The sequence below is a fragment of the Girardinichthys multiradiatus genome, chromosome 23 (genome assembly GCF_021462225.1).
Source record: "Girardinichthys multiradiatus isolate DD_20200921_A chromosome 23, DD_fGirMul_XY1, whole genome shotgun sequence".
NCBI lineage: Eukaryota > Metazoa > Chordata > Actinopteri > Cyprinodontiformes > Goodeidae > Girardinichthys > Girardinichthys multiradiatus.
Genome location: NC_061815.1, coordinates 42788172 through 42814523, shown reverse-complemented (window position 1 = coordinate 42814523; position 26352 = coordinate 42788172). Strand labels below are relative to the sequence as shown.

At 37.9% G+C, this 26352-nt stretch overlaps 1 protein-coding gene across 2 annotated transcripts in view; it reads right to left on the bottom strand.

The window, feature by feature from the left end:
• The window catches only part of pde6a (phosphodiesterase 6A, cGMP-specific, rod, alpha), a 42482-nt gene extending 18465 nt beyond the window's left edge, over positions 1–24017 (bottom strand). Inside the window, exons 1-18 of one of the 2 annotated variants that reach the window (XM_047352769.1) lie at positions 23955–24017; positions 22376–22709; positions 21786–21927; positions 17867–18019; positions 17549–17638; positions 17184–17324; positions 15894–15968; positions 14575–14639; positions 13225–13291; positions 11679–11726; positions 9088–9237; positions 8002–8145; positions 7276–7341; positions 6012–6158; positions 4753–4860; positions 4115–4224; positions 2080–2167; positions 1725–1825 (exon numbers count right to left, since the gene is read on the bottom strand). In XM_047352769.1, coding sequence (XP_047208725.1) covers positions 1725–1825; positions 2080–2167; positions 4115–4224; positions 4753–4860; positions 6012–6158; positions 7276–7341; positions 8002–8145; positions 9088–9237; positions 11679–11726; positions 13225–13291; positions 14575–14639; positions 15894–15968; positions 17184–17324; positions 17549–17638; positions 17867–18019; positions 21786–21927; positions 22376–22704 — 2024 coding nt within the window. In that variant the 5' untranslated portion in view covers positions 22705–22709; positions 23955–24017. Of the gene's footprint in view, positions 1–1724; positions 1826–2079; positions 2168–4114; positions 4225–4752; positions 4861–6011; positions 6159–7275; positions 7342–8001; positions 8146–9087; positions 9238–11678; positions 11727–13224; positions 13292–14574; positions 14640–15893; positions 15969–17183; positions 17325–17548; positions 17639–17866; positions 18020–21785; positions 21928–22375; positions 22713–23954 lie in introns of both variants that reach the window. The other variant, XM_047352770.1, reaches the window with a different exon arrangement.
• Between the last annotated feature and the right edge of the window lie 2335 nt (positions 24018–26352).

Sequence of the window (26352 nt, the reverse complement as noted above, 5' to 3'; positions counted from 1 at the left end):
GTACCCAAAAAAAGTGTTGGACCACTTGTTGGCTGAATGTTGGACTATTTGCACGGTGCTGGACGCCACCAGGCCTCCTGGTGTTTTCGGCCATGTTGTATCCAGACAGTCCGCTCCTACAAATCCCGTCGGACACTACAACTGATATGACGGGGCGTCCCAAGTCTGACGTCACAAGACACTATATAACAGGGCCTCCGTTTTGAACACTCGCCTTCAGCTGGAGATCGTGACACGATCACCAACATCTGAAGCATCACCTGGAGAAGAGTCCTGAGTGGATTTCATTTATTCTCTCTCGTTGGCCAACGAACAATTCATAACTGAGGTTTTTGGACTAAGAAGGCCAGAAATTTCACTTTGCCGATCGAAGACGTGAGTTTAACACGTAACTAAAAACACGGAGTTCGAGGAGACAAACCGCCACCGTGTTTTATTCTAAGTCAACTTTGATGGTCAGATCACTTTTTTTCCCTTTTCGAGAAGGAGGCCAAAGGACGAAGATTGACCGCTTTCTTGGAGTTTAACAGCGGACGCGCAGCAACGCTTCACCCCCCTTTTTCCCTCTCACTCGCTGCCCAAGAAGGAAACTTCAACAAGTAAAACCCATCCTTTATTTTAATCTTTTTATTTCTTTATTAGGAATAGCCGGGCAGGGTAGAGGAGATTTTTAGTGCTGTTAGAATCTAATGTGTTCTGAATGATATGTGCATGTAACCTTGTTATTGAAACTTTGATGTGCCGTGTTGATGTCTGGAAGCCGCTGCGCTCCAAGCTCTGTGCGTGTTTTGCGGGGTTATTGAACACCTGAGAGCAAGCGCAGGTGCGCTGTGAGACTGGACTGTTAAAATAACCTCATGGTGAAATTCCCCATTTTCTTTGTCTTCAACCTCACTGCTTGCTAGCTTGCCGCCAAAAGTTTTATAACCCTTTGTCTGCTCAAGAGTTGGGAGAGGTTTTATGACTGAGTATCACTGAGTTACAGTGGAGCTGCGCCCCACCGCCCCTCACCACCACACCCCTTTTTATATTATCATTTTTGCTATAACTGCTGGTTGATCCCATTCGCACCCACTGCTGTTTTGCTTTATTTTTGTTTAGTTAAATATTTTACCCCTTTTGTGTAGAACTTTGCATGTTTGAGTAGGTGAAGATTATTAAATCAGAAGAACGGATTGTATCAGGGCTGTGATTTAATAAATATTCACATAGATAAAGAGAAAGCGTTTCTGGGTTTATTTTGTGCAAGAGTGATTTGTCAGTCAAGATAAGGTTAAAAGTTCCACACGTTTCGGCAGAAACGGTCGATTAAACAGTGACATCTCCGGTAATAGTTATTAATTATTACTGAGTATTTAACGGTTGTAATTATCAAAGGCGTTGAGCCACAATTACAACACCAGAAACATCTCTGGTCTCGATTCATAAATGAGGATTTTGGTTAAGAAATTAATTTTGTCAAATTATGATTTTTAATTATAATTATTGATAAGGATTAATCAATCAATAATCATAACTCCCAACAAAAGTTTACAGAAACATGTGCAGTGCATCTCAAACTTTATACTGTATTTTTTTATTCTTATCTCAATTTCCCTGAGGTTTTTTGTATCCAACCATTATCTATTCTGTCAACATTTATTTGGATTACACCATCTGACTCATGTCATTGGGGTGTGGTCCTTGCTAGTGATTGTAATTTAGAAATAATATTCGTTACTGACTTGAAATAGAGAGCCAGGTCTGTGGCGATAATTGCAATGTCCATGAGGTGGATGACGAGGTCATGCTGGCGGCGGTTCAGATTCTGATAAATGTTTAATGCCTGAAACACAAGAGAAAAAGTAATTTTAAATGACAATACCAACTTAGGAGAAAGGGAATGTTTAATGGTTGGGGTATGAGAAGCCTGGTTGGGCATCCAGATATGTTATGTTTTGCCCTGATTCCTATTTAAATGTAAGCAACAAAAATGGTGCAGAAGAATTGTTTGGGCTAAATTTCTTAGTTTTAACTTCAAAGCCAGTTTAAATACAGGTGGGTAAACAATCAGGTATGCATGACCATACAACAACATACCTCATCTCTTAGCAAAGTCTTGCCAAACTCCAGATGGTGTCTCTCCAGGATAGACGAGCCATGAAGCTTAGCCAGAGGATTACCCGACCTGGAGACACACACACAAACAGCATGAAGGGAGGTTATACTGTGATAAATCATGAATGTTATAGCTCAGGGAGGGTCTGGCCGGGTGTGTTCATAGCTAATGGCAATACTCATTAGTTCATCCATCAGCAGGTGGAGCGCAGCAGCTGGAGGTCTATCTGGTCAATAACAGATAAGAGATGTTCTCTGTGATGTTACATTACTTTAACCTAAAGAACCAAGATCAGGTCATCCTTATGAAGGACAGAAGGAAGTGACAGCTGTTTGTCTGAGTCAATCGAATTGGCTCAGAATAACTCAACAATCTGATGTCAATAAGGTTTTATTGGATGCAACATCTGCTCATGAAGAATGTGGATCAATATAGTAATAACAGAAAAACAGAACCAGTTTTCTCGTGAACTGTACTCCACTCTTGGTATTTGATAAAATGATTTTGACTTAGATTAAATTCATATCTTAAAGGCTGGATTGTCATACTTTGAAGTGTTGAGATATTGCTTGAAAATATTCCTTTGTCATTCAGTGCCCAGACGTTTCCACTCAACTTCATCCCAAACATCATACTAATTTTGGGGTTTGAATGATGCATTTGAACCATTGGTTTTCTGGGATGATATGATCACAACATGAGCAAAACATCCAACTCAATCAATAATTTAAAAAAAACAAGAACTGGGTGCAGAGGTTTGAATTTACTGACAATTTTCTCTATTCCTCACAGAGTTAAAATAACAGGCTCCAATATATACTGTATAAAGACTCCAGTTTGGCTAAATATCTCTTAGCAAGTTGCAGATAAACTGTTTTTGTAGGTATCAATAAGGTTGTGGCATAATTCTGGTTGGAAATTTTACCATTCCTCTTGGCATAGGCATAGGCATAAAGCTCAAATAAATTGCCTGGTTTTCTGGCAAGATTTATAACTATAATACATAGATTTTTAACAGGGTTGAGATCAATGCTGTTTCAGAAGCTTAACTTAAACCTGCTTTATCCATTCAAAACCAGTTTGGATGTATGTTTGGGATCATTATGTTTTTGGAAAACCCAAGAGTATCCATGTTTGAACCAACTAGCTATTGGTTTTACATGAAGTATAAAAAATTGGAGTCAATTAACTCGTTTCATTCACGTTGTGCAAAGACCCAGTACCACTTGTAGTAAAACAGAACTTCAGTATAATACTACCACCATGCTTTACAGTTATTATACATTTTGTTCCTGTATGTTTGAAAATCTTTTGTTGACTCCTCCAAACATACTTGTCATTGTGGCATTGTTTGCCTCGTCCGACAATAAAACTTTTCTCGGTTTGTCAGCAGCAAGTTTCAGTCAGTCTTAAAGGTGTCCATTTTCTCTTTCATGGTGCACATCTTATCAGTCAGTGTAGGACATAGGACTGTTTTTATTGTGGACAGTCACAATGGTGTTCAGCATTATTTATTTCAAAGCAGGATGGATGTCCGGTCGTTTCTGGGCTTTTCCTTAACATCCTAATGAATTTCCTTTCACTTTGGTGGGCCAGATGGAGGGACACGAGTAAAGCTTGGGCATGATTGGGTTTTCCTAACCAATAATTTCAAACACACATCAAATCTGGCTTTCAAATGGATAAAGCAGGCTAACATTAAACTTATGAAAATTTTCTGAAACCTGTTAAAAGTATACAGAACTTGCCTAAACCTGAGACTGTGCCAGAAAACCAAATAATTTAAAACAACTCTACCATTTCTGCCAAGTAAAGCAATCTAATATACAGTCAGAACTATTCCAGGTGATCCTGCAACTTGCTAAGGGACAAAAATCCAAATAATAATGGGGGTGTATGTTTACATTTAAACTTGTACTTGTTCTGATAAAGGTCATCTTTTAGTTAACAAAACTAGTCGCAGATTACTCCCATCACCCTTCTGCAATGTTTCCCCTTCATTCCTGCAGCTCTTACTTCATCTGGTACAAGTTGTTGGTTCCTCTGTGGTCGATATCGTGACAGAAGCCTGCCGTCACCATTGCCATGCACTCCAGGTCTGTGTAGTAACGCTTCAGATCACCTGTCTGAGAGCACGAGCAACACCACAGTCAGAAATAAATAAAGATGTGGGGTTAAAACCGGGTCAGCAATACAAAGAGGTACACATGCATTTCATGATTCAGTCTCACAAACAAATAATACAAATACAAACTGGAGTTTTCCTAACAGGTCCACAGTGTGACAACAACAATTACTCTAAATAATGCTCCGTTCAGGCAACACTTCTCATTTAAAGACATACGCCATTGCCTCTGTCATTTACTCTTTTTTCAAGCTTCTAAACGCACATAAACACTACACAATTCATGCTCTCATTTACAGTACAATTTGGATGAAACTACAGAGAGGGAAAAACTCAGAAAGTACAGGGAAGAGAGAAACAATCTTTATCGCCTTCAATCAGGGAAAAAATAAAGGGCAAGCAAAATGAAAGAGTGGGTGTAAAGCATGAGAAGGGGAAGCGGAGCAGGAGGTCAGGTACTGATGAGCACTCAGGGAGGGAAGGAAGATGGAAGGAGGTGGAAGAGTGAGTCAGATTAGCCTTATGTGACCATCAGCAGAGTGAACATGGTCTGTCCAACGTTGAATCCGTGTCTCCAGTTGTGGTAGGTGATCTTCCTGTAGCCTTTACTGAGTGAGTACATAAATCTCACCAAGACCTGCGAAAGAACAAAAGAGGTAAATCATGGTAAGGCTCATATTTTAACTTTAAAACACTGGCATTTGATACATAAAGTATTTTTGAAACACTTACTTATGTATTACTATAACTAACAAAAGTGGCACAGCAGGAAACATAATTGTATTCATTTTCATTGTTTTTAAATTCAGAATGTTGATGGTGATATATAGTTTGTTAAGTTCTAAATAAATTCAATTTATTCTTATTAAACTGATATCTGAATCTTTCTTGAAACTTGAAACACTTTCTTGAAGTGTTTCAAGTTCACAGGCAGTTTGCTGTTTGTAAGTAATCATCTTCAATGACGCATACTAACTGCAACAAAATCAGAATCAACCAGATCAAAGAGAAAATAAAGTCCTGAATGTCTCTAGAAACATGGCTTCCTGGAATATTTTTAATTCACTGTACAGCCCTTGGGTTGTGTTAAATAAGTATAATGTGTTTATCTGAAAATAAAATCTTTCTCACATCAGCCTTGGACCCTAACCAAAGCTGAGAATATTACTGAGGTCATGTTGTCATTTGCAATAAGTGATGAACTAATTTGAAAAAAACCCTTCCATTTTAGGCGTTAGATAAATGCAATAAACAGTTTTTCAGTTTTTCATAGTTAAGCTTCATTAATCTTATTATATATGCACCAGTTTTAAAATGATTGCTTTAATCAGACAGGAAAGTCCCATGGTTTGTGGTGTTTTTTTTAGATAAAGCTCACAATGGAGTTTAAAATTCTACCTTTTCTGATTTCTGTAAGTAAACTGAAGCAGTGGAAGCACAATATAATTAATCTGCACCCAGTCCATTACAAGTAAATGAAAAGTAAAACCTGAAAGGTACATTGATAAATCCTCCATACTAACTTTTTTTTATATATGTAGAGATTCTATTTATTTTCCTTGTACGCTCTGGGGCTATCCAGTTGGTTGAAATTAGCAATGTATGCTGCTAGAATGTGTCAAGAGCTACAGCAGTAACTTTCAGAACAGATGCTACTGTTTTTAAAGAAATATTGATTAAGTTGCAGAATCCAGCAGCCCTTGATAATGCTCTGCCTTATATGCATTTCTGGAACTTAACCCTGAAATAATCGAGACATGGAGCTGTACTTGTAAGGAAAGCACCAACCTCTCTAGGAATGTGAAACTTGTCCACTACTTTCAGCTCGTAGTACATTTTGATGCCACATTTCACCAGGTCCAGCTCACTGTGATCAAAGTCGCAGAAGTGAAACTCGTAGATCTCAGATTTCTTGGCATTTGGTAGAACTTCTGACTGTGGTCAAAAACACATAAATATAAACATTTTAAATTCTAATATCACAGAAGTACAGTAGGGAGCCTAGCAACAGTATTCACATCCCTTTAATTTACAATATTTCATGTTAAAACCTCAATGTAATTCATTTGGATTTTATGTGACAAACCAACACAAAGTAGAGCATTGCTGTGATAAGGAGGAAAAAAGATGCATGGTTTTCAATTAGAAAGAAAACAAACTCTGAAAGTGTAGCATGCATTTATATTGAGTCCCTTTACTCTTCTTATCCAGGAGAGCATAAAATCAGGGAAACAGCCCAAACTCATGGTAACTGTAAAGGAGCTGCAGAGATCTATAGCTCAGGTGGAACAATCCATGAAAGAGTGACAGCAAACATGTGGTAGAAGGTGGCAAACACACAATCGTCACAGTAAAATATGGTGGTGGCAGAAATACATGCTCTGGTAATGCTTTTCTTCAGATCGTTCAGGGAACCTGGTCAGAACCGATCAGAAGATGGATAGAACTAAATCCAGTGCAGTCCTGAAAAAAAACCTGCTCAAGGCTGCAAAAGACTTAATACTGGGGCAGAGGGTTACTTTCCAGTAAGACAATGACTCTAAACCAGAGCTACAATGGAATTCTTTGGCTTAAAGCATATCCATGTGTTAGAAAGGGCCAATTGAAGCCAATTAAAGCCAAGACCTAAATTCAACTGAGAATCTGAGGCTGAGTTGAGTTGAATTTTAATAATCACAGATGCTTTCCATCCAATCTGACTGAGCTTGAGCCATATTGCAAAGGACGAATGGGCAAAAATTCAGCTGTAGTTGCAGCAAAGGCTTTCTCTACAAACCGTTTACCAAGAAAATACCACAGTTTTCAGATTTTGTGCTGTAAAAACTTGAAAACCATGTGTCACTTTCCGTCCACAATTATGCGACACTTCGTGTCGGCCTATCACGATAACAAACAATTCAAATTCCCAAAGGCATATGTTGGCATTTTCTGTTGTAAAATAAGAAGATATATACATATCGGAAATTACATTTCATGTAACAGAGGTATGAAACCTTCTCCAAATTGCTGTTCGTTAATTTCTTTTTTCTTGATAGACATGCTGTATGCTTACCAGAATATCCTGAAGTTCCTCCTCCTCACACTCATCCGGTTCCTTCCCCCATCTCTCTCTGGTGTCCTGCAGAAACATACATCATCAACACTCATCTTGGATGAAACTGTACAGCATCAATCAGCTCACTCCTGATCTAAGGTCAAAATAGGTGATCTCCCTTAGCTTTCGCTCTCTTTCTATCCTCTGACAAATCACCTCATAGAAAATCTGACAGCTTATTTCGGCTTATAGATGATGCTTGCCTCCATTTTATATCACCTCCATCAAAAAGCTGCTTCCAAATTGACTTGGTTGGTTCTGTTTTGGGAAAGCTTCTCATCTTGAAAAAGTGTTGTACAGCTTTGTCTCAGCGCCACAATCTTGTGGAACTGAGCTTTATTATTTTACTGCATTGAATAATTTCAATAATAATGCAAATCTCAGTACAACATAACAATTGGCAATTTAGAAAAATTCTTTGTTTTGTGTTTAGTAAGAAATCTTGACTAAATTCAGCTTTTTATGTCCTAAAACAAAAATCTTTATCATCCATCAACTTCATAGTTGTAACTCAAATGGGACATGATGCACACTTCATTATAAACTATTACAACTGGTGAATTCTAGTAGAATTGAAACATTTTGAATAAAAATATAAATTTTTAATGTGTCCTCAGTTAATATCCCCCTCAGCTTGATTTGACAATGAACACCAGGCCTCTTTCCTTTAATTTATTCACTAACCAGTACGTTCTGGATTTCGTCCTTACGACACTTGACGTGGTACAGCACCATGTCCTGGAAGATGTCCTTCCTGTTCTCCAGCTTGTTCATCTTGTCATATGTGTCAGTGTTCAGCACAGACCAGCCCAGGAACTGGGTCAGAGACTGGACACAAATGTAACAGAGAGATAGGTAGTAAGATACACTATATATTTACCACTTTCTACACACGATAGGATTTTTTTTCTAAGAGGGAATGCATATCCTAAAGATAAAATTCTTCCTTTGGCTACATTTAAACACAGGAATCTGCTGTTTAATTACTATCGCTGGTATATTTACATATTAGCATGCCTTTAAACTGTAACACTAATGCCAAGCTGTTTTATTGTTCATCACTGTATTTGGTATTTTATGGAGTAACAGGCTACCATAGCTAGTAGTACAGTACAATCTTGGGAAAACTAACTAAACCCCTGAAGTGTCCATGCAATTAAGGAGGCAAAGTAACAGCCATGTTCAGCTAATGCACATTATTAGTTAACCATCTATGTAAAAGCAGTTTGGCAGTACAGTAGCAAAATACATCTGTATTTTAACATACTGCCAAGGAGAATAGACATCAGTGATGACCTTAGAGAAGCGACTTTCATTGCTCATTTTTGGCAAGGATTATAAGGACCTTTCTAAACAGTGTCAAGCTACCAAAGTCCAGACCCTAACCTCATTAAAATGGTGCAGTGGGATTCCTGGCCTGTACAGAAAATCACATGATTTTCCTAAGATTGTATCCTCAGGATCCTCAAGAAAAATGGAAATACAAAGCTTCCTAAATTAGATTTAACCCATGTTGTATAATTTCCTCAGTCAGAAAATAAGGTAATAATGACTGAAGTTATTAAGTAAGGATCCAATAAAAGCTACATTTGATCAGAAAAAAACACCTGAGGATAACACCGTCGTGGTTTACGTTTGTGAGTTAGACAGATAAACATCAGTGGAAAGCCTTTAGGCACCATGATAAATAATGCAGGGCATCTGAATGGCCTGTAGTATATTTATAAACCAGTGAGTCAGTGCAGCCACACACACAGGCAGAACCCGTACCTCCATCAGGGTTTCATCCATTTCATCAAAGGGTTTCCCATCCTTCCTGTTATAGAACGTGGCCACACCCACTATCTCTTCTTTTTTGTTGACAACTGGCAAACACAGGACATTCTTAATGGTCCAGCCAGACTCATCCAGCGGCTCCGTCTGCACATAAAGACACAGACACATGAAAAATTCAACTTATTTTAGCACGCAGGCCAGACGGTTTTAACTTTTACTACATAATAAAGATATCAGTCATATGAATCTCTGCTAAATAGAAAATCTGAATACACGGCTTAGTTGGACACTTTCACAATAATGTGATAATAACATTGTGTTAGGTATACTTGCCAGCAAAAATTACAAATTGTTTTGATTTATCAGTTTAGTCTAATCTCAAATATGATGGAAATTTTACAAACCAGTATTACAGGGGTTGGACAATGAAACTGAAACACCTGGTTTTAGACCACAATAATTTATTAGTATGGTGTAGGGCCTCCTTTTGCGGCCAATACAGCGTCAATTCATCTTGGGAATGACATATACAAGTCCTGCACAGTGGTCAGAGGGATTTTAAGCCATTCTTCTTGCAGGATAGTGGCCAGGTCACTATGTGATACTGGTGGAGGAAAACGTTTCCTGACTCGCTTCTCCAAAACACCCCAAAGTGGCTCAATAATATTTAGATCTGGTGACTGTGCAGGCCATGGGAGATGTTCAACTTCACTTTCATGTTCATCAAACCAATCTTTCACCAGTCTTGCTGTGTGTATTGGTGTATTGTCTGATACACGGCACCACCTTCAGGATAAAATGTTTGAACCATTGGATGCACATGGTCCTCAAGAATGGTTCGGTAGTCCTTGGCAGTGACGCGCCCATCTAGCACAAGTATTGGGCCAAGGGAATGCCATGATATGGCAGCCCAAACCATCACTGATCCACCCCCATGCTTCACTCTGAGCATGCAACAGTCTGGGTGGTAAGCTTCTTTGGGGCTTCTCCACACCGTAACTCTCCTGGATGTGGGGAAAACAGTAAAGGTGGACTCATCAGAGAACAATACATGTTTCACATTGTCCACAGCCCAAGATTTGTGCTCCTTGCACCATTGAAACCGACGTTTGGCATTGGCATGAGTAACCAAAGGTTTGGCTATAGCAGCCCGGCCGTGTATATTGACCCTGTGGAGCTCCCGACGGACAGTTCTGGTGGAAACAGGAGAGTTGAGGTGCACATTTAATTCTGCCGTGATTTGGGCAGCCGTGGTTTTATGTTTTTTGGATACAATCCGGGTTAGCACCCGAACATCCCTTTCAGACAGCTTCCTCTTGCGTCCACAGTTAATTCTGTTGGATGTGGTTCATCCTTCTTGGTGGTATGCTGACATTACCTAGGATACCGTGGCTCTTGATACATCACAAAGACTTGCTGTCTTGGTCACAGATGCGCCAGCAAGACGTGCACCAACAATTTGTTCTCTTTTGAACTCTGGTATGTCACTCATAATGTTGTGTGCATTTCAATATTTTGAGCAAAACTGTGCTCTTACCCTGCTAATTGAACCTTCACACTCTGCTCTTACTGGTGCAATGTGCAATCAATGAAGACTGGTTACCTGGCTGGTCCAATGTAGCCATGAAACCCCCCACACTAAAATGACAGGTGTTTCAGTTTCATTGTCCAACGCCTGTATATCACCAATGGAAAGTAGCCAACCAAGAAATAAGCCCCTGTTCTGAAATCTACACCTACACATCAACCGAAATCTGCAGCTGCACACATGAACAAGCCAAATGTCTTGATGGTGACATGAGAAAAAGATGTAACTGTTAGAAAAAGAATTTTGCAGAAGTGAAGGTGAGGCCTTTAGACATGAGAATGCTGTACCAACAAGTATGGTGGTGGTAATATCATGCTGTTTTACTGCCAGTGGTACTGGTGCATCACACAGTGTGGGTGAAATAAAGAAGGACTACCTCCAGCATCTTAAACATTAACTTAAATCAGACAGCTAGATGGTAGAAACCTTGACAGAAGTTGCTGTTCCAACATGACAATGATTTAAAACACAGATCAAAATTGGTTTTGAAATGGAAAAAAAAAATCATGCCAACATTAAACTTCATGAATGGTCCAGACTTCAGCTCCATTTTAAAAACCATGGGCTATGATTGAGTGCTACCATTTCTGCCAACAAGAGGGATCAAACATAATCCAGAATTAAGACAGACGTTTCTTAATGGGTAGTTTCCCTACAACTTGCTAACAGACATTTTTAAATGTATACATGTATGTATACATTAAAGATTTTCTGTATAATTTGAAATCACTGTATATTTCACAAAATACATATACATTTAAATTAGTGCACTCCGTTCTTGCTTTTAATAATCATTTATATTTTATGTTGTATATTCAGTGTACTCCAAAAAAGAAGTGTTCAAATAAATCCTTAAAAGCTCACAATTCACAGGGCATTTGTACTGATGAGGTGAGTATGCAAACCTCAAAGTGGCTCTGTAATTTATAACTCAACATTCAGAGAATTAAACCAGGCCATCATCAACAAATATGGAAGAAAATGTCTCTTTTCTTACCTGGAAGTTAAAAAACTCATCCTCAGCAGCATTCATGATGTTGCAAATCTGTACAGAAAAGACACAAAGAGCAAGAGAAGAAGTTCAGGTTATGTTTCCACTTAAAATCTAAAACAAAACTGCTCATATAAGCTACCAAATAGAGACTGGATTTGAAAGAAGCTGGTTGCTACGCCAAAAACGAAAAGACATCAGCAAGTTCACCCATGATAAGTCATTCAGCTTCACCTTTTTGGACAGAAACACATGTTCATATGTAACATCCAGCCGCTGAAAATGTTTTATCGCTCCACTTCTAATTTCTTCACATACCAGTGTCACATCAACAACCCTCAGTGTCACTTTCACATGTCATTTTATTCCCAATTTATAAAAATGTGGCTCTGTAGATACATAGTTTTCACCTTTCACATAATGGCAAAAAGAGTGACTGTAAAGAAGGTAGATTGATGAAGACTTGAAAAAGTACCAAAAAAAAATGAGAGGGTGTGAGGAGATGAGTGAAGTCTCTTTAGGAAGAGCTCAGTGTTTAATTAATTATAGCAGTCACAAAAATTACAATTGTACGTGAGAGCGGTATGAAGCATCACACGTTTCATTTTACAGCGGTGTTTACACTTACAGCTGTGTTATAATGCCTAATGGTGTCTCCTCATCAAACCTCCAGCAGCATCCAGTGGAGAGGTTTCTGAATTTCTTTACACATCTAGGGGATAGTTTCATATAGACTTCCGTTCAGCAGAAATAAAAGCTCTGTTAAAATCAAATAATAAGGAAGAATACTTTGGTCCTTTCTAGCTGCATAGACTTCAAAAAATTGGTTTTTGAGAGCATTCCAAAATTTCTTCATGAGACATTTGTTTAACTTATTGCTTATTTTAATTTACCTTTTTGGCTGTGGACACAAAAAACTTTACCACATTAGACACAGTAAATATCTACCTCTTTGGATAAAAATTGGATGAGGGCATAAAGGTTTGTTGGTTTAAAACAACAAAATAAAGTGGAATTGAGTTTAAAATTGCACTGTCAGAACAACAACAAAAAGAATGTGCATTTCATTCGTACGAGTTATGTCACAGTCTAGTGTATGAATGTAAGCAAAGTAAAAACATAAATCAATTCAGAAGAACAAACAATGCGTACATGCAAAGATGAAGAGCATTCGTTTTCCCTTGACAGTAATGGTTAGGTTAAATATAGAACTATCACTGTTGAATTTCTCTTTTTGTTGATGCTGTTTTGCAATATGTAAACTCCTTTTTATGTTTTACTTGTTTTGCAACAACAAAAGTAGATATTCTGTTGAAATTGTATATTGTGTAAATCATTCAGTAGTAGCTGACTAATTAATGTGGTGGGAGTATATATGTTTATATTTCTACTTCCTTTTCAAACATGGAAAAAAGAAATTTGATATGTGAAGATGTGACTTGTTAATATTATCAATGTGTTTGTCCTTGTTTGCAATAAATCTAAACCTAAACCTAAAATTAGAACTGAAAGGCAATGCTTATAACAGATTGCAAGAGTCTTATTTACTCACCAGCCCAGTTTCTGCAACATAAGTAGGTAAACCACTGACAAGGGCCCAGTGATCATCTGGAGGACTCCTGGAGACAAAAATATAGAAAAACAAAATTATATTTTAAAAATGGCAACGCAGAAGAAATCCAGAACATAAACTTTTAAGCACTAAGGGTAGTTAGTTAGTCATAGTGGTCAGTATTTTTTAACAATTGTTGTAATGCTAGATGGTAAAAATAAATAAAAATGACAATATAATAAAAAATAGGCTTATGCGTACAAAAAAAGCAAGATATTTCATCCCCCTATAGGTGCTTACTTTTTGCTCAAAAATCCATAAATCTGTGAGTTTAGTTGTGTAAAGGAACCTGCTACGTCTATTTCTTATTGTCAATAAACAGGCCCCAACCCCCATGGCACCCCCAAAAAGGAAGAACACTGAGCAAAGTCCATCATCGCAACGTCACTGAAAAACATGTGACATGCATCCTTAACAATTAGGCTAGGACTGTATAAAAAGCTTCCTTGATCAAGTAGCTTCATCCTTGCACAATTTTTAATAAATTCAATTTGATTTTAAGCTTTTAACTTGTCCTCTTTTCTTTTAAAAAAAAGAACACAACAGATGTTGAATGTACTTTCCTCATAAAATGTTTTCAAATGCTGTTTTTAAAGTCTTTGGAGTTCCAAGTCTAGTTTTCTTGAATTCTGTAGACAGGACAGGAAGGATGCAAATGCTGCAGATCAGGTTGGATGCAAATTTAGCCTGGGATGACTGGCAGTAAAACAGAGCTGGAAATGAAGAGTAGCAAGAGCAGTTGCTTTTGGGCCAGCCGAAACAAATATCACAGTATGAAACAGCTCTTAACACTAAAACACGAAACAAAAATCAATGTCGTAGAAGTTCTTTGAGTCCAGTTTAAGACATGATTTTAAACTTGTGTATTATTAGGGGATGTTCCTTTCCATTGTTTTGTGTTATCTGTGGTGCAAATGCAAACACAGAAGAATCTCTTTTGATAAATTGTCTCTATGCTTCTTCCAAATACCCAAAAAACTATTTTGTCTAAACAGGCCTTATCGATTTACACACAACTTTAAATATGTTATGAAAGCAATCAGGTCACAGGGCTTAATGCCCTTTTTACCTGGAAACATGCTATGTATTTAGCCATTTAGAAGGTCATTTCCATTTAGATTTTAAACAGTGACCATCCAGGTCAGATATGGTATCAGGTGGCAGTCAAACTTTAACTTTTTAACCAAATCACAGCATATTTTGTATGTCTCTCATCATTCCAAACTCTTCTTAACCTGCTTTGCCTTACTAGTCGCTGCATTTCAAAGCTAAACTGTTGTCATAACTTACGGAATGACTTTAATATCTTCTTTGCCATGAAGGATGTAGTCGATCACTTTGTAGAAGATAATTTCCTGAAGAAGACAAAAAGATTTCAGCAACACACTTTATAACATGTAATGAGCACGAACACAAAAATCAAATCTTTCACATATAAGAACTGCAAAGTCCCTTCAAAGTATCCTTGTAGAATGTTTGGACTGCTTATCCTCCACAGATGACATCTTAAACTTTAAATAATGATTAATGTGTTAAATTGTGAAGCATTTCTGAATATTTGCAGAAGCCCCCCTCTGATTGGCTGATCATGTGGTCATGATAACAACTTCTCCCAGAAACTCCTGGCTCCCAAGGCAGCTGAGTTGTGAGGCTTACGTCTAATTTCCCCTCGGGGATTAATAAAGTATCTTTGAATTGAATTGAAAAAAAAAAGAAACAGGGCCAGAACTAGAAAGAAGTTGTAAGTCCATGAGAAGCCTGATTAACTTGTTGGATTCGGTTAAAGTAATTGTTTTTGTTTGTATTGCACACTTTGGTACTTTTGTCAAATGTGTGTAAATGTCTTGCATAGATTTTGGTTTTGATTTTTCTCCATTCCATAGACGTGTTCAGGGCCCTTTACTTATTCTCTTCAAGCATGTCTTACAGTTTGCGGAAGACAAACTGGGGATCATCTGTATGTCACAAAAACCAGTACCTGGAGATAACCTTTAGGAGTGACTTTCAGGCAGACAGAGCTGGTGTTGAAGCTGACTGTGGAAGGCTAAATAAATCTTAATATCATAAATATATTTCAATAGATGATGAAAGGATGAAAGTGTTTAAAAGTATTTATTTATTGTTGATTAGTATAATTTAACATAGGTTATCAGAACATATATATTTTGTCACTGGTCCTGGCACAATGCATGTTTTCTGATTCCTAACAGGAAACCGACAGGAACAACAACATGTAATTTATAGAATATATTTCCCTTTCTGGGTATAGGATCCAGTCTTTGTAGTTGTTGAATACTACGATATATTGATTAGGCAACAGTGTACAGGTGAGCTCTACATAGAATAATGCTGTTGATTACAGAAACCATGGAGATTTTGCAAAATCAAAATAGTTTCAAAACCCTGGCAGCATGAGTTTATTTAGCGGACTTCAGGCAAATCTGTCACCTGTTTTTTAAAACCCCATTATGATAAAAGATGTAAAATATAGCACTGTCTCTGTAGATGTTGAAAGTTTTGTTTTGTTTTTTCAACAGGAGTGGCATTCAGATTAAATGGACTTTTTATGCAAAGGAAATTTACTTGTCGTCGCCATGGTTCATCCTTACCCTGCCATCAGGTGTCTTGGGTCCATCATATGGTGGAGCCTCTCCCATCAGTATGGGCCACATGTCGAAGAACTCCTGCAGGCAAACACAAAATGAGAACGAAGGGGATTTTAAGATTTTAAGCAAAAACTGCTGATTTTCCTTTTTATTTAGATGCATTTAAACTAAATTTACATAAAACTAATAAGGACAGCATTGATTCACATACAGTAGATGTCAAAGATTTTTATTCTGTGTTAAGAAAATGCCTAATTTCCTATATAAGCACTTAAAGATGGATTTCTGTCCTTATTGTGCTTAATTAATGAAAATCCAGCGTTGGTCCATCTGTGCAGTTAGACATGCGTTTGTTCTCATATGGCAGGTATTTGGAATAAACTGGCAGCAGCTTGCAATTAGGTGACAGCCAATGCTAGCAAGTGGCTTTAATGGTAATGTGTTGTTTAACAGAAATACACAGTAATGCTCATTGAACATTTAAGCAGATTTAGATTAGTAGACTAGCTAAGAAACAATATCGCCTCCTGAAAGTTAAAAATGAAACATAGGAATGGAATGGAAAGCATTAGGATTAAATAAAAACAGCAACATGTTGGTATATTCTACCAAACTTCTGGGTGGAGGAGCATCAGAATCTAAATATTTATCGCTACTCCTGGGTCTGTTTTGGTACTTAAGTTTAGTTAAAGTTACTTTTTCCTTACAATTTCACAAACTGAACATTAACATTCAAAGTAGTAACTGATGTCACTATATTAGTATTTTAGCTCACAGAATCATAACAACTAAAGAAAAACAGCTTCTCGGCAAAACTAACTGAGTTTGACCTTTGTTAAAACTTATTGCAAACTGCCATAGAGGTGGCAAAAAGTACCATGTTGTCATGCTAAAAACAATGCAGACTCTGCACATTTGACACCCGTGTGACAGGGAGAACTTAGCTTGACCAACCTCCAATACAAGAGTGGAAATGTAACATTTTCTGTTTACTAATCCAAGGAGTTGTTGGAGTGTAAGAGAAAGAGAGTTTACCAAACAATAGGGTGGAGATTTTTTGCAGATAAAAAACTTAAATCCGTCTGAAAACCCAATTCCTCCAGGGGATCTCAACGTTTTTTATTGAGTCTGGAAAATAAAGTCTTTTTTTTTTTCCTACAGAAGTTCTGAAACTTTTTATAAAGCCGAAGATATTTTTTCAAATATCTCATTACAACGAACTTCTACCACTTCAACTGGCACTTCTGACCTACAAACAACAGAATATAATAGTTTGTATTAGTAAAAACCCACCTTGGTCTTGGTCATGTCCAGCAGACCAACAGAGTAGCGGTCACAGTTTAGGAAAGCTCTCACTGTGTACAAGGCCTTGTGGAACTGCCTCTCTATGTCTGTCAGCTCCTCAAACACCTTGCTGGCTGACCACAGCAGTACCTGAACAGTGAAATAAAAGAACAGATGGATCATTACCCACCTCCTCTGTTGCCTAATGATAGTTTCAATAAACACAACAAATGTTTATCTTATTTATGATCTGTCAGTGTCTATATGTGAAAAGATGGAAACTGGACTTCCTTCCTTGGTTCAGTCAGTTTCTTTTTTTCATCAATTTGGCATATCGAACTTCTCAATATCTTGTTTAAGAGTCGTTTTCTTACCTGACCCCTCCTGGTCTCGCAGTTATGCAAGTAGCTCAGATGGTAAACTCTCAGCACCAGGTTAGCAAAGTTGAGATATTTGTTTAGAGTCTAAAAGAAAACAGAACAAATTGAAAAAAATTATTTTAGTAATTATTTGTATGTTGCTGTCAGTGTCATTGTGATGCAGTCAACCATCTTTGCTTGCACTCTTTACATTTTCAAACTCAAGACAAGAGAAAATGCTTTAGAAAAATCTAAGAAAAACTTTAAAAAATATGTTATTCTGCTACTTAATGACCGATTGAACTGCGGGGTTGTTTCAGCTTAAAGTGTTACCTCCTCATCCTTGGCAGTGAAGCACGGTCCGTCCAACTTATTGACTGCCATCATAACAGCCACCATGTCTTTGCCGTTCATGATGGGAATGGCGAGGATGTTTTTGGTCTTATACTCAGTCAGCTCATCAACAAAATTACTGAAATGTGGATTCTAGGGGGAGATGCATACAACAATTTTAGTTTTTCTCTCTTAGATCATCCAGATACCATTGATAAACACTCCACTCTCATCTATAAATGACTCAAACTCAATGATCTCTGGGCCTCACTCCACCTACTCTTCCTCGTCTACAGCTGTGGTTATTAATTGTATTAGGAGGAGTGTGTAACAGGGTCATTAACTGCCAGCAGGTAACAAAGCTTAATAGGGATCAGATTTAGATAAGAAGAGGTAATGGTCCTTCTTTGGATCTTTGTGTTTTGTTTTAGAAACCTATATGTTTTTGCAACATATGTTAGTGTCAGACAGACAAAAAAAATCAAGAAAAATAATACTTTTTTTGCTTATTTAAAAAACCCATTTGCCATCTTTTTCCCAGTAGGATTTTCTCATAATGAAAAATGTTGTAAAAATCCAACCTATAAAATAAGCTCATTTATTCCATGGTGAAACATCCCAAGTAGAAATCCTCTTTGGGTCAACAAGTATCCACAACTCAACTGCTAGTTTGCAAAATGCTACTGGGACTTTAACTGGAATCATGTCTTTTCTTTACATGAGACTGAAGGTGTTTTTCTACTAGACCTGTTGAAGCAAACTCTGTTTGCCTGTTTACTACGAAAGTCTGCTTTGTTTAGGGATGTCTGAATGTGCAACTGAAATCTGGTATGGACAAAAGAAGCAAATACTGATCCGCCTAAAAACATAGTTCTTGATCCATTTAAACTGATCCAAAAAATAAATAAATAAACTGATCCAAGGAAGTACAGTGCAAGGTATTGTGGGAAAACAAATATTAACATTCTTTGTGCCAAAACAGGTTAGGAGTGAAATATGCTATTTAAAAGGTCCACTTTGTTTGATGAACTGTGGCACTCAATTGTACTACTAGGTGTAAAAATGATCGAAGACTAAACTTTTGTTGGTTTTGGCACAAAGCAAAAGATGAAAATTTAGAAACTGTGCACATATATTTATATTATATTGTAGATATGTTTATACTGTTTAATTTGTACTGTATTGCACCGACTACGCCAAAACAAATTCCTTGTATGTCCAAAAACGTACTTGGCAATAAAGCTTTTCTGATTCTGATTCTGATTCTGATTCTGAAAAGTAACTTAATCGCACTCTGTGAAAGTGTGAGTAGTTTCACCTCAAAAGGCACTATGAACATTGTTGGACTGCATGACCTCATGAACTCTTCAAAACACTAGGACATATAAAATAACAATTATGGGGTTTTCAGTAGGATAAGGATTCAGACCATAAGGCCAAATCAACACACAAATTGCTCACCACACACAAAACCACCCTTCTCCTATGCCCTTTTAGTTCCCATTTAAAATCTGTTGAAAACCTAGTGGGGTAAGGTGAGGTGAATAGACGCGCTCATAAGAGAGGACCCTAGGACTCTTGAAGATCTAAAGAGAGGAATGGTTATAGATCATACTCACTGTAGGTTTTAACCATGTGTGTTGTTCAAATTATTAACAGCGGGATGTTTCCTTTCCCCAATGAATGAATGTGCTCAATCAAAAAATGTGCTCTTTTAAAAATAATTCACTGTCGGATTATGCTGCTGTGACAAAAGATGAATTTATTTTGAAGCTTTTTACACATCTTTACCAGAGGTAATGAGGAGGGTGATGCAAACCTTGGATTAAGTTTGTTTGAAACTGTCTGTTGTAGATACTATAGGCCTGTTGTGCTCAGGATTTTAATGCTTTTTTATCTATACCATTTAAATATTAGAGATATATCATTATAATGTAATAATTTCAAAATGGTAAAAATTGCAACTTTACAACTTTGCAAATTTTACAAAGTGGACATGACTGGAAAAACAAAAGAAACAATGCAAAGAAAACACTCCAGACTATAACTTTATATATAACTTTTGAATATAGCTGTTGCAGGAAGCTGCATTTTAAGATTGAAATCCTTATCTTAACAAGGCTACTTTCCATAGAATAGTCAAAAAATTTAAGCTTTTCAATCCGCCTATGCATAAGGATGAACTGTCCAAATGATTCCTGTCCTGGACAAAGCTATATGGAAAAATGTTTTGACAGCTTGATATGATTGAAGTTGTTTTCTCTACAGATTGGCAAGAGCTGTGATGCTACTGTAGAAAAAAAGATACATCATTGTAAGGAAATGTTGCCTGATCTTGAATCAACAATGTGTAGCAAAGGCTTTAACCTGGCAGAATTTACTACAAAAACAGGTTGTTTCAGTTTTGCTCAGAAAATTCATGCTAAAACATTTTTTGTTATAAATATATATAAGAGCAACATCAGCACTTCAAAGCTTCCCCGTGGGAAAGGAAGAAATCATGTTGGTTGAAAAGTCAAAGATAAACAGAAACTTTACAGCATCTCATTAAATCTATAGTCAAGAGACCCATTTCTCCACTTAATATTTACGAGTTCTTTTAGCTTTTTAAATTCTTAAAAAATGTCACAAATTTAAGTTATGTCTCTGCCAAGAGACAATGATGAGAACAAGACAAAGTATTGCAGACTAGATTAAAGGTGTGTAATAGTGCTGAGCTTGGGAAAGTAGCTCAGGGCCAGTGTGACCCCTAGGTATAATCTGGGATCGCTCTAATTCAGGACAGATTAATTTTCTCTATGTTCAAGCACCCTGTCTTCCTTCCTCAAAGGCATAAACACAAAGTAACCAAACCTTAAATTGTGAATTAGATCCACCATGTAAATGATGGGAATTTTAAATGCAGCTGTATGAGGGAAAGACAAGCAATGAAGGGAAATTTAGAACAGCGCTTAGTCACTCACTGCATAATCCCGACTGATGGTGTAGTACAGGCCTCTACTAGATTGGATTGGGATGGAAATAGCATGCACAGAGACAGTGATTTCCAGTCTGTTACTTAAAAGCCATCCACCAAGCATTAACAACATAAAGCTAATCAATTAAATAGAAACATTAGCTGCTCCTCTGTTGCCACTAGGAAAATGGAGTCTTGGAGCCTTTGATCATTACAGATTTCTTTTATGTGCTGATGTGAGGCTGTGACTTCATGGTTTGAGGTCTTGAGAAGAACAAGGTATATTCTGTGAAAGAAAGGCACAACTGGCAGGCATTGCAGCAAAAGTGCCTATATAAAAAAAAAAATAATCAAAAAGGCAACAATTATCCCTGGTCTGTTTTCTTCATACAGCAGCTGAGCTCTCTAATCTCACATGAAAGGACGTGATTGAATTGATACAGATAAGTGCTTGTAATGCATCAATTAAGTTTTGTCTTCTGCTTTCTTATTACCAGTAAATGCCACAAAAACACTTTGGGCAGGTGTAGGTGGAGGGGTGGATGTGATGTGGATCTGTGGGAGTATGATGGATGCATAAGGAAAAAGCTTGCTGGCTATTTTCAAATGTCAAAGGTATTGGCTGTAATGCGATTGAGTTGGCTTTGGTTAAATGGAATTAGATGCTGCGGAACAATGGGCTCTTGGCGCCCTCTGGTGGTAAATAAGAAAGAAAACCAACAGGAATTTTATATTCATAGTGATTAAAAAAATTCTTAACAAATATTGCATTATTTAAAAAAAGATTTTAGGTATTCTGGTGGCCGCACTGATAATAAATAAATACATCGCAGACTAAATATTGAAGTTTTGTTAGCTGGCTTTGTATCTTACTATATCAGACTTGTATAGCTTATCTTAGACAAGGTAAGGATTTGAAAGTGATCATCAAAAAACAAATGAACCAGAGTCCAACTGGCCTACCTGTGACACGTCAGGAATGTTGACCATCTTCTTGCTAGTGGCCACATGGCCCACTATGCCCATATCCAGCGGGTACACAATTTCACTTTCAGGTTGCACCAGGCATTCATCGTATACTGCATCTTTATGGACATTGAATAATCTAAAAGGCAAAGAGAAAACAATAAACAATAAATAAACAATAAATTAACACAGCTGAGGGATGTTTCTTGATGCCTTTGATTGCATCTAATTTCCTAATGTATTTTCTTGACCTATATTTGTTCGTCGTCTCTGTAAAGTACTGAAATACCTTGTATAGGAATGATGCTGTACAAATAAACTTGCCTTGCCTTTATAATATGCGAAGGGCAATTTTTAAATGTAAAAACTGGATGAAACTCACTAAAGCTGAGACAAGCTACTGAGAGCTTGCTTTAAATGTGGGCCCTGATGCGCTGTAACTGTTTAAAGCCTCCACATTAACACTAACATTAGTGTGGCTGTGCTCTTGAGGTACATGAAATGTATCAACATAAAGAGTGCAAGTTAAAAAAGCTCATTACATATTCAGATGTACAATCATCTAGAGGTATTTGAGTCTTATTGACCTTGTGGCGAGCTCAGCCACACCGTTCCTCTGCCGGTACATGAAGAGGCTCATGCGGTCCGCCCTCATCATGAAGCTGAGGTGTTTCATGAGCTTGAAGACAGAGCGCTCAGTCTGCAAGTTGTCCTGTATGTCCCGTACCAAGTCGAAAAGAATCTCACTCTCATCTACCATCGTCAGATCATGGAAAGTGCGGATGTCCAACACAGGCTCTCTATTGCTGTCCAGCAGGTCTGAGATTATTTTTGGCTTTAGAAACGTGTCATAGTACTGCTTTGCAAATGCTGGGTTGGCATCCAGGAACTGCTCTGCTGCAGCTGCATCCACCATGGCTGCTGCTGTCAAAAAACAGTGTTTCAACACAGGGGTTAAAGTCCATATACTGCCTGCACATTTACTAGCACCCCTGCTGAAGAAACGTTGAAGCTTAAAAAACATACTTTATTACAGTACAATAATCTTAAATAAACCTTTTTTTAATCAGACCTTAGATGTGACTACATTTATTTGTAGAGGAACAAAAATCAACAATAGGAAATAACTGTTTTTAACAAAATGGCCTGTCCAAAACTCATTGGCATGCTTAACAATTAAATTAAAATACAAGTTACTGAAGAATTTTGAATTGATCAAAGTTTCCAGAAAAATCTTAATTAGTAAATTATGAATTCCTTTTTCCTTGGGGTATAAATATGATGTGACAGAGGCCTTTTTTTCTTAGTTCCCCTTCAAAATAGAAGAGACAAGAGAAAATCCCATTCAGAAATGTGTTGATCTTCATAAGTCAATTAATGGCTACAAGAAAATAGCCGTTCAACTAACCTAGCCCATATGTCTAGGGCGCCGCCATATGGCCAAATCAATATGGAAATTGTTCAAAAACCTTCTCACATGGCATGTCAGTGCCCAGACTTAAGACTTATAGAAACACTGCAGGGTAAACTGAAGAGAACAGACTATATTAGAGGACCCAGGATTCTGGACGATCTAGAGAGATTGATCTACGAAGAATGAGGCATGATCCCCCTGTATGCTAACTTTGTGAAATACTGTATTATAGAAGATTAAATACTGTTGGCAAAAGGGGGTTGTTCAAAGTATTAACAGCAGAGGTGCCAATTAGAGTAGAGGTAATTGTACACATACACAAAAACATGTCTGTAAAGTACTCAATCAACAGACGGCTTTAATTCAGCTATCATCTTTTCCTAATGATTTTGCTCTTTAATGAACAAAGACGACATTTTCTTTGCGGGGTTATTTGTGGTTGAGGGTTGGTACTATTACCTAAAACCACGTGACACTCGACCTCTTAATTTTGGAGTTGTCATCACAGGCAAACCATAGTAACATTTAGTGTATAATATAACATGCAATAAACACAACAAAAATAGCATTTTAGTAAATAATCAAATTGTTTTCCACCAACATCTACCCACCCTGGTGCTGTTATATCTCCCTATCAAAGTTACTTAAAATTATAAATGAAACATTAAAGCTATATCAATAATAAAATTGCAAAAATGAGGTGCATCTTATCTCTGTAAATGAGAATACCAATTTAAAGCAAATATCTGTACCTGTTAAGTCTTTGTATTGTAAAGTGTGTAATCCCTCTGTCCTCCTTACCGACCAAGGTGCAGGTGTCTGAGAAGAGAAAAGGGATTACATGGATGGCTTTAAATGGTCATGTGTGGACATAATCTTGCATCCAATAACAAACATGATGATTACAAAACTGACCAATGTTTAATGACACTATGAGGATTCTTCTGTCTGTCTCCAAACAATTAGCACTATAGGACCTTAGTAAAGAAACATGGGTTGAAAAAGGCTGTGAACCTGAAATGTTGTGTTTGAATACAAAAAAAAAAAAGAATTACAAATGGAAATCTTAAGATTAATTTTTTACCTCTTCTTTATCATGATGCGCTTTCATAAGATATGCATGTATATACATCTATATAATGTTAATGTATAATGTATACCCTTTTTACTTTAGAGAAGTTTTTTGGTATTTTTAGAAGCAATTATTTTGGCTCTGCCCTGTATATTGACATTAAATTTTTAGGAATTAAATGTTTATTTTAACTTTGTGCAACCAACAGACATCAGGGTCACCTAATTATCAGAATCAGAATCAGCTTTATTGCCAAGTTCGTACATGCAAACAAGGAATTTGACTCCAGTACACTTTGCTTTCTCGTTTTGTTTTTGCATCACAGAATATACATATATACAATATACAAATATACACATATATAAATAAAAATGTGCATTTGCAACATCTGTATGCTGTTGTTTTGTACTCTATTGAATGTTCAACAGAGAAACAACCTGGGGGAAGAAACTGTCTCTGTGCCGGCTGGTTTTAGTGAACAGTGCTCTGTAGCGGCGGCCTGAAGGTAAAGCTCTGAACAGTTTATGTGCAGGGTGTGTGGGGTCTGCAGAGATTCTTGCAGCTCTTTTCCTGACCCTAGACCTGTATAAGTCCTGGATGGAGGGAAGGTCAGCCCTGATTATTCTCTCTGCAGTCCTGATTATTCGTTGCAGTCTGGACCTGTCCTGTTTGGTGGATGAACCAAACCACACTGAGATGGATGAAGACAGGACAGATTGAAGGATGGCAGTGTAGAAGATGACCAGCAGCTCCTGTGGAAGGTTGATCTTCTTGAGTTGCCTCAGAAAGTACAGTCTCTGCTGGGCCTTCTTCCGAACATTGTCTATGTGTGGGGACCATCTCAGGTCCTCAGAGATGGTGGTTCCTAAGAACCTGAAGTGGTCCACAGCCGATACAGTGTTGTTGAGGATGGTGAGGGGGGTGTATGGGGGTGGTGTTCTCCAAAGGTCCACCACCATTTCCACAGTCTTGAGTGGGTTGAGTTCCAGGTAGTTTTGAAGGCACCAGTGTACCAGCCGATCCACCTGCTGTCTGTATGCAGACTCATCATTGTCCTGGATCAGTCCAATGACAGTGGTGTCGTCTGCAAACTTCAGGAGTTTCACGGACGAGTCAGATGAGGTGCAGTCATTTGTATAAAGGGAGAAGAGGAGTGAGGATAGAACACATCCCTGGGGGGCACCAGTACTTATTGATCTGATTCGGGAGAAGAGGCTCCCCAGTCTCACCTGCTGCTGTCGGCCCGTCAGGAAGCTGTTGATCCACTGACAGGTGGAGGCTGGGACGTTGAGCTGGGTGAGCTTCTGGTGGAGGATGTCTGGTATGATGGTGTTGAAGGGCGAGCTGAAGTCTACAAACAGAATCCTGGCATATGTCCCTGGACGGTTGAGGTGTTGCAGGATGAAGTGTCGACGTACAGGGGTTGGACAATGAAACTGAAACACCTGTCATTTTAGTGTGGGAGGTTTCATGGCTAAATTGGACCAGCCTGGTAGCCAGTCTTCATTGATTGCACATTGCACCAGTAAGAGCAGAGTGTGAAGGTTCAATTAGCAGGGTAAGAGCACAGTTTTGCTCAAAATATTGAAATGCACACAACATTATGGGTAACATACCAGAGTTCAAAAGAGGACAAATTGTTGGTGCACGTCTTGCTGGCGCATCTGTGACCAAGACAGCAAGTCTTTGTGATGTATGACATGGGACCCGGACTCAAAAGAGCCACGGTATCCAGGGTAATGTCAGCATACCACCAAGAAGGACGAACCACATCCAACAGGATTAACTGTGGACGCAAGAGGAAGCTGTCTGAAAGGGATGTTCGGGTGCTAACCCGGATTGTATCCAAAAAACATAAAACCACGGCAGAAATGCCCAAATCACGGCAGAATTAAATGTGCACCTCAACTCTCCTGTTTCCACCAGAACTGTCCGTCAGGAGCTCCACAGGGTCAATATACACGGCCGGGCTGCTATAGCCAAACCTTTGGTCACTCATGCCAATGCCAAACGTCGGTTTCAATGGTGCAAGGAGCGCAAATCTTGGGCTGTGGACAGCCCGTTTTTAACTTTTACTC